The 8,486-nt window shown below is 43.0% G+C and overlaps 1 protein-coding gene across 1 annotated transcript in view; it reads left to right on the forward strand.

The window, feature by feature from the left end:
- The window catches only part of psda (pleckstrin and Sec7 domain containing a), a 100,386-nt gene extending 93,086 nt beyond the window's left edge, over positions 1 to 7,300 (forward strand). The window contains exons 20-21 of the mRNA XM_080782672.1: positions 3,339 to 3,530; positions 3,665 to 7,300. Coding sequence (XP_080638798.1) covers positions 3,339 to 3,530; positions 3,665 to 3,790 — 318 coding nt within the window. The 3' untranslated portion in view covers positions 3,791 to 7,300. The remainder of the gene's footprint in view (positions 1 to 3,338; positions 3,531 to 3,664) is intronic.
- Positions 7,301 to 8,486: the final 1,186 nt, after the last annotated feature.

Here is an 8,486-nt window from a genome sequence, read left to right on the forward strand (position 1 = left end):
CCAGCCCATATGGACTTACAGGACACCTGTTACAGTTTACACAATGACAATAAATGACAATAATCCAACATGACAGTTCACAAACAATGATCAAGTGAATACTAAACTAACTGATAGATCCAAGATTCTTCCTGTACTATATATATATACAGTATGCGCACTCAGTATGTGCAGACTTTGGCTTATACACTGAGAACATGCATTGCATTTTCACGGCTGAACATCCATAAACAAAGTAGTAATAGAAACTATTAGCACCGTTCAATTAGAATTAGAATTGCTCCTGATGTGCTGGTTGGTGCCTTGCATTGGTGTGTGAATGTGTGTGTGAATGTAATGCACAATCTCTAAATTCAAAATTTACCATTTAGAATTACCGGTATATATATTTTTTGACACACACACACACACACACACACACACACACACACACACACACACACACACACACACACACACACACACACACACACACACTATTTGTACACTCAAGAGTTGAATCAACACAAGATGTTAGATTGTAGATTGGAGTACCAATAAATACATGAAACATTTGCATATAAAACAATATGTTGAGATGCTAGAGGAGGGTTTTCAGACTGCAGTGTAGAACGGGCAGTGAGTGTTCCTTGGGGAGTGCCAGGGTGAGGTCATTGCACAGCTTGGGAGCCAAGAGGGAGAAGAGAGACAGACATTCTGGAGTGACTTTGGTACTTTCATTCAATTAGTGTTCCAATGGGAGAAATGTCTTCTTTCTACTTTTTACTTAAGTCATGTTTTATTTACAGTAAGCAATGAATACTTTAAATCAAATATAATGTTTGAGTACTTTTTTAGCACAGTTGGCTAAAAAGTTACACAAACGTTGGAATTCTCAAAAGCAACAGACCAAAAAAGGTTTTCACTTTTTCTGCTTATTTTTGCAATTATACTCTGGCATTAATATTTGTTTCAATTTATGTGAAGGTATGTTGGTCAACTGGCTAGGTGGTTGCCAAACAACCGTCAACGTGGATATAACAAACAAATTCAAAGTGTTGCTTAATGTAATTCATCAAAGTGGCTTGTCTTCATAGTTGAGATGAGATGCATTTCCTATAGATTGACTAGAGTGATACTCGCTATTTGGGGCAGTAAATGTCTTTATAATTGTGTGTGTTTGCGGCCCACCCATTTGACCACTTGACCCTTAAATTGGGTGGGTTGTGTGAATTTTATAATCAATCGATTGTGTTTGCTGAACAATGTAGGCCTAGTAGGTTTTAAAGAAAAGAATCCATGACATTGTGTCTTACATTTGTACGTTTTTGAGTGGTGGTAGCAGATCCTCAAGCTCGAAATGCAGCACGAAGTGGCGCATTTCTTGTAGATCTTGAAGATCTGCTACTTTTGGTGCTTTTGTGTGACACTGGACGTTAATTTACGAAAAAACACAAAGTTATCATCCATATCCTAGGTGTTTTTGCCTATTATTTTAGGGGTCCACTTGCAGTATCCTCACACCCCACCACAATGTGGACACTGATGGATGTCACAGTAATTCCTCTACAGTAGTGCTGTGGTATTACTGTACTGTGCTGTACTGTAGTGGAGTGGAGTGGTGTGCTACAGTACAGTGCCGATGGTGGTGAGGAGACTCATCCTCCTCCCAGTGTTTATAAATGACACACTCCAACAGTGGACAAGTGCAGAATGGCGTCAGCAGCAGCCAACTCAACACCATCAACTTTCAAAGCTAATAGCCCTCCGGCATGAATACAGATTAGACCGCTCTGCTGCAGAGCACGGTGCACCCACGCACGCACACACACACAGACGCACACACACACACTCACTCGTTTGTATTACTGTTTGCGCTACTCTATGCCGAATTGAAGTGGACTCTGTCCCAGACTTTTTTTTTTTCTCCCTGGAAAAAAAATGTCTGGGTTTCCAGATTTTCACTAGTCTGCGTCCCGGGCTAATCTCTCTTTTGGGTCTCGACCTGAACCGTTTGGGAACCACTGTACACTGTACTTGTTAGGACGTCAACATGAACCACTGTATCACTGTACTTGTTAGGACGTCAACCAAACCTAACCAAGCAGACAAAACTAGCAGCATCTTCATACTCACAACTTGGGTGATTAGCTATTTTCCAACACAGGAAGCTGTGATGCCATAACTTCTAAATGCCTAATCATAATCCTAACCTCGTACGGCGTCCTCAAATCATTTTCTAATAGTACTCTAAATGTTCTAATCATAACACCACTTTATCTTCCTCACATTGTCTCACATTCTGTTCTACTTTAGAGGACATTTGGCCCTCACAAGTACAGTAATACAAGTACACACACGCGCGTGTGCGCACCTGCATGACTCAAGCACATAGCAATCTTCACTGTCCAATTTCACGTCCTGTTTCCCACGTACTGCACCATTACTGTGTTCGCACTGTGTGTATGTAATGTGCAGGCATTAGTTCCCTGTGTGTGTGTGTGTGCGTGTGTGCACACACACACACACGCATCATTAGATTCATAACTGTAGTCTATCTTTGACAGGCCAATGTGACATGTATTGACTTAGAGTGTGATGCTGCCTTCACATTGGCGGTTACACACACACACACACACACACACAGTTACAAAGCCACATCGATGGAAGCGACATGAAGATACTGTACTACAGTAAAGCTACGTTGTTTGTGGCTGCTAACAAAACGACATCAGATACCAACGCTATAGGCTCTCACGTAGCCAGACAACTATTCCACAGTCTCCAAATGCCACAGTATATATAGATTCTGTATGACGGATAGTGGTGTAAAGATTTTTATCGATTCAGCAATATGTTGTTCAGTATATCAGTATATCTGATTGTATTGACAAAGGGTTGGCTCTATGCAGAACAGCAGCAACATTATAGATAATACCCAAACATCATCATCATCATCATCTGAAAAGGTTAGACAAAGTAACAAACTAAAATCTCCCTTTTGCTTTTTTTGTACTTTGCTTGTCAATTTACAGTTTGTGTGCAATCTCCTATTTACATACAACAGCATTTGTCCATTTATTGAATGTTTTACATAAGAATATGTCCGGCAGAACATAAGTGATTGTCTTATTTTGTCTTGTGTGTGTATAACATTGTTTGTTCATGAAAACATTTAGTTGAAAAACGAAATCATTAAGTTTTCAATCATGAGATTTTATTTAGCCTTTATCTCATGCTCTCTCCTCTCTCTCTCTCTCTCTCTCTCTCTCTCTCTCCCTCTCTCTCTCTCTCTCTCTCTCTCTCTCTCTCTCTCTCTCTCCCTCTCTCTCTCTCTCCCCCTCTCTCTCCTCTCTCAGAAAACGCGCTACGGGACCTACGCCATGCTGCTCCGCGCTAAGCTCCGCCTGGGCGTCGACGACAAGGACCTCTCTGCGTTCGAGGCCAAGCTGTTTGACGACTCAGGGCTGCAGCGAGCCCAGTCCAGCCCCACGCTGACCACCCAGGAGAGCTGCTCCTCGTCCAGCCAGGCCACCCTCTCCAAGGACAAGGTACAGTAACAGCAGGCCTGCTGGGACTTAGACATTGTGTGACATTTGTATGCTTGGGGGACTTGCTGGTCATACAAACATCATGAGGGTTTATTTGTCTTTAATTCATGTGTAATCCCTCCCTGCCATCCTAGGACAAGGACAACCACAGGACCAAATCCTCCTCCGTCAGAGAGGGCAGTAAGAAGAAGCGCTCCTCCGAGTCCCTGAAAGCCAACCAAAACCAGGCCACCGCCGTCAAGCAGGGAGAGGCGCCGTAGGGCTTGGACTGTGTGGATGTATGATGTTTGATTTATTTATTTTTTTACAAGCTTATTTTCCCAGGCTTTTTTATTTGACAGTACAGAGAGACAGGGAAGAAGGGAGACGGGTTAGTGGAAGAGTGAAGAGAGACAAGGTAATTGTACAGGGAAGAGACAGGTTAGTGAAACAGTAAAGAAAGAAGGCTTAGTGGAACAATGAAGAGAGACAAGTTAATTGTACACGGAAAGAGACAGGCTAGTGGAACAATAAAGGGATTTAATGGAACACTAATGAGAGACAGGAACCTCAAAGAGAGACATGTTAACGGTACAGTGAAGCTAGACATTAAAAAGGGGAATGCCACAGCTGGTCACGGCGTAGGAATTGGAACCTGTGATATCGGCGCCAGATGTGTGGCGGGAGCCGGTACGGATTGGAAGCCACCAGGGCGTCCCGGGAAACACGGTGCGCGTTTATAAAACTGCACCGAGAAACTATGGGTAATTGCTGGGTCGTTTTGCATCTGGCGGACCGTCCCACCTTGCCTGGAAGGAAAAGAACTGGTGATAGGGACAGACGAGAGACGAAGGGAAATAACCGCTGATGGACAGATTCGGGAGACAAATGAAGGACGAGAGAAAAGGAGTTCAGGTGGAAGATAGACGTATATCTCACCTGCCTTCCGACAGACTTCTGTCTTTAAATCCTGTCAAGTTTTCGTGACCATATGTTTTTTTTGGACCAAACTTTTGTTGTTGTTGATTTATAGGAGACAGAAAGCCATTCTTTATTTTGTTACAATGCACAGCTATTGTATTTCTTTGCAACAGTGGTTCTCAAACTTTTTATTTTCTAGGATCCCCAGTTTGGTGTGCAAGAATTAGGCCACAGCGTCAGAGTCCCGTAAACTTTGAGTGTAGAAGTGGGACCAAATGGAATTTGGTTCCATTTTTTTGTACCTGACCTGGCTGTAAGGGACCAGGTCCATCCATTTGGCTTCTTCTGACTATTTATAACTTAGCTGTGGACCACCTGGAATACCCTCTCAAGGACCCCAGGGAGTCCCTGGACCCCCACCTTTGAGAACCACTGATTTACAAGATTCGGTTTAAGGGAGGGATGAAGGTCATTTTCACCCAAAACAGTGTTTGTTTGTTTGTTTGTTTGTTTTTTGTCGAGCTTTATGTAACTACTTTGCCTATGCTCCTGTGCAGACTAGAGAGCAGCTCAGAGAGAGCTTGTGAGTTCAGCATCTTGCTCAAAGGTCACTTTGGAGGGCAACACCGGAGATCGAACCGATTATGTTGTGATTACTGTGGCAGCGTCTTCATCCGATATCCAAAAGCTGTTTTCCCTTTGATACAGTATACTCTGTAGTACGAGTGTCGCTTGTGAAAAAGATCTACAAGCTTGTAGAGTTCCGTTCTTGTACAAGCCTGTAGAGCTGTTCCCTTTTGTGCGCTTGCGCGATGGAAGTATATAAACCATACTAATGCTGCTCTAACAACAACACAAACAGACTTCAGAAATATCACCAAACTCAATCCCAGGCGGTGGTATGGATCCTCCACTTTGCTTCTCCCCTTTGCAAACGTTGGAGGCACGGTTTCCATGCCGACCGACCATCCAGCGACACGGACACAAGCTACGATGCGTGGGACTGTTGCCTGCGGCAACGGAGAGCATGCATAAGGACCCTGCCTGCCGTCAACTTAGCGGCCGTACAAACCGCCAACAACCCCCACCCCTCCCTCTCCCCCTCCCTTCTGTTCTAGCTGGGACGGGGGAAAAAACAACACGCCCCCACAATGCATTTGGAGTCAACAGGAGTCACAGACGAGATGAAGCGGACCAGGATGAGTGGAGCCGATGATGCAACAAACACACAACTCAACCCGCCTCCGCGTTCTCGCAAGCCTCGACGAAGCGTTGGCTAGGAGCATTTATTATTAACCAGTTAAATCCCAGCATCCGTCCGTCCATACTGTGGAGGAAAGCTTTTGCAGGATCGACACAGCTCACGACACGTTGTGAGTTTTGTCCATCGGCTACTTTCAAGCGAAAGCTGTCCCCTGCGATGACGGAAAACGGAAAATATACCAGTATAGAGCCCTGAGGGACTCACGTTTTGGGTGGTTACGTTTCCCGTACCAGCGTTTCCCAAACGTCTTAACGTCAAGGACCCCCAGATTGATACATGTATGTGGCCCCCATCTTTTAAGTTGGTTCCTTCCATTTTCTTTATGTAAAGCCACTTTTGGTAGCCTACTTAGAAAAGTGCTATATGAATCTGAGTTATTATTATTATGCCAGATACCCCCTGAAGAGGAGATTTGTGTTCTAAATAATTCTGATGTTTGTTTGTTTTTTTGGGGGGTGGGGGGGAGGTAAAATCCAAAGTATAAATAATAAGGTAAATGTTGGCTCAACTTGTGATGCTGTATTCAGTCCTTTTGCTGGGGGGGACCGACCCTGTGGAACCCTCTCCAAGTACCCCTGGGCCCCTGAGGGGAACCCGGACCCCGTGTTGAGAACCACTGTCCCATACTCTGTCTGTCTGTCTTGTCTGTTGGTTTCTGTTGCTTCCTGCTGGACTTAAAGGAGGCAAAGGAACTACATAGCATACTGTCTGGACTGTAGAAGATCTATAGCTCATAGAATATATAATTGTTATTATTATTTTTTAAATATCTAGGTACTGGGACATGTTGGATTCTTGTCAATGCATATCAACCCATGATATGTGATTGCCTCAAATCTGATTTCACGCACACACACACACACACACACACACACACACACACACACCAGTTTGTATTACTATACTTGAGATGACATCAACATGGTATGAATGCCATTAAAAAAGAGGGCATTTTGAACCATAAGCCTAAAGCCGAGAAATTGCAGGTCTACATGCTCACAACATCACGGTGTCTCGCTGCGATGCATTGTGAGCTTATAAATCAGCTATTTATCGGTGCATAACACCAGGTACGCAACGAAGTATAAATAAATCATATTAACTCTAATCCCAACCCATAACCCCTTCCAATAAGGAAAATGGTCCTCACAATGTATTTCTCAAATCCTGCTATAAGTATAGTAATACAAACACTGTACCACACACCTTTGAGTTTTGCCGCGAACAAACACTGCCCTCTGGTGGAATGAGAGGCAATAGGATCAGGATCTGGAGACACCAGAGGATTTCAAATCAACTTCAGTCTCACTGAGACTCATAGTCTCACGGACAAGAGAACATCTCTGCTTATTTAAAACACGGACAATGACAAGAACGCAAAGAAAGACGGGCTGAATATGTACAGCACGTACGACAGACGCGTCTTTGAACCAGATTATCCAAACCCAATGTAATCCCCGAGCAGGTCTGTTCACATTACTCTATATTATTACTGTGGTTCATTATATGTACTGGGCTGTTGTCACCGCCAGCCTCATAATAACGGACTGTCACTGAACAACAGACACATGTATAAAGGACTGTTCCAAAACATGAACAACTGTGGCTTCTATTTTTTTTAATACTATTTTGTGGTCATTAACTATTCCCCTTTCTTCGCAGCGTTCTTTAGCTCGCTCGGTGGTGGTTCTCGTTGCTCAAGTTCACTTGAGACGGTGACCCTCAGGCCTCTGTCGTGGTCTCTGGGGAGGATAATATTAATATGCAGTGTTGGGTAATACGCACTACGTAACTTAATATAATACGTAATATATTAAGTAATCTTAACAAGAAATCTCATGTAATATATTATAAAACTCTTCCTGCATTACTTTCTGTCTGACTGTCTCGTTGCCTGTGGCTCTGTCTTGTGACATTATGTGACAACTGCAGAAGTTAAAGAATTACTTATTTTCTATAATTTGTCATCAAATTATTTATTGGCTTCCATGAATTCAAGGAATACGTTTAACTCCTGTGTTAACTGTCCATAGCTGAGTAGGATGGGGTAGGTCTACGCCAGTAGTGTTTTCAGGAGTTGGGCAGGCAAGATGTGTCGTCCCGCCTGCCAGATGAGTATACGACTATACGCTATAAAGGCTGAAAGGCATGCATTCGCATTGAGGGTCGCACTCTACGCACAACTGCCAATCCGCTGCTCATTAATAGTTCTCAGGTCTGATGTTTGTCCTCTCTTTTTTCTCAGTCATTTCTTCAAGTGGATTTGGCCTTGCCTTATTGTAGATACGCCACTGGTCTACTCTACGCAATATATAATTTATAATTATACTACATATTGTATTGTTCAATTTGAGCATTAAGTAATTATGTAATATATAGGCTACACATTCATAGATTAATAAGAGTGAAATTTGCCATGTCTCTGAAACAGGATTCAAAACCTATAGGCTTTAGCTTGCCACAAGCTGGTAGAATTTTATTTTGTATTGTTCCATGTGCATATAACAATACAAACAAAAAAACATATATTAAACAATACAAATTATATGGACTGGTATTTCTGACCTTCCATGGTTTGATTATTTGAAGTATGTATTGTTATAACAGCTACTGTAACAGTTTCTTTCATGCTTCAGGACACTTCGACACTATACTGTAGCTCTGGGGTGGGGATCGAGCCCGGTTAGAACTGGGAACCTTCCGGTCCTGGGCCACTGCCACCACCATGAGTTGTTTCCTGTAGAACTTTATATTAAGGTTGGGTCTATTTATGCGTTATTATAACCACATGT

This window comes from Protomyctophum bolini (assembly GCF_963924005.1).
Source record: "Protomyctophum bolini genome assembly, chromosome: 14".
In the NCBI taxonomy this organism is placed as follows: domain Eukaryota; kingdom Metazoa; phylum Chordata; class Actinopteri; order Myctophiformes; family Myctophidae; genus Protomyctophum; species Protomyctophum bolini.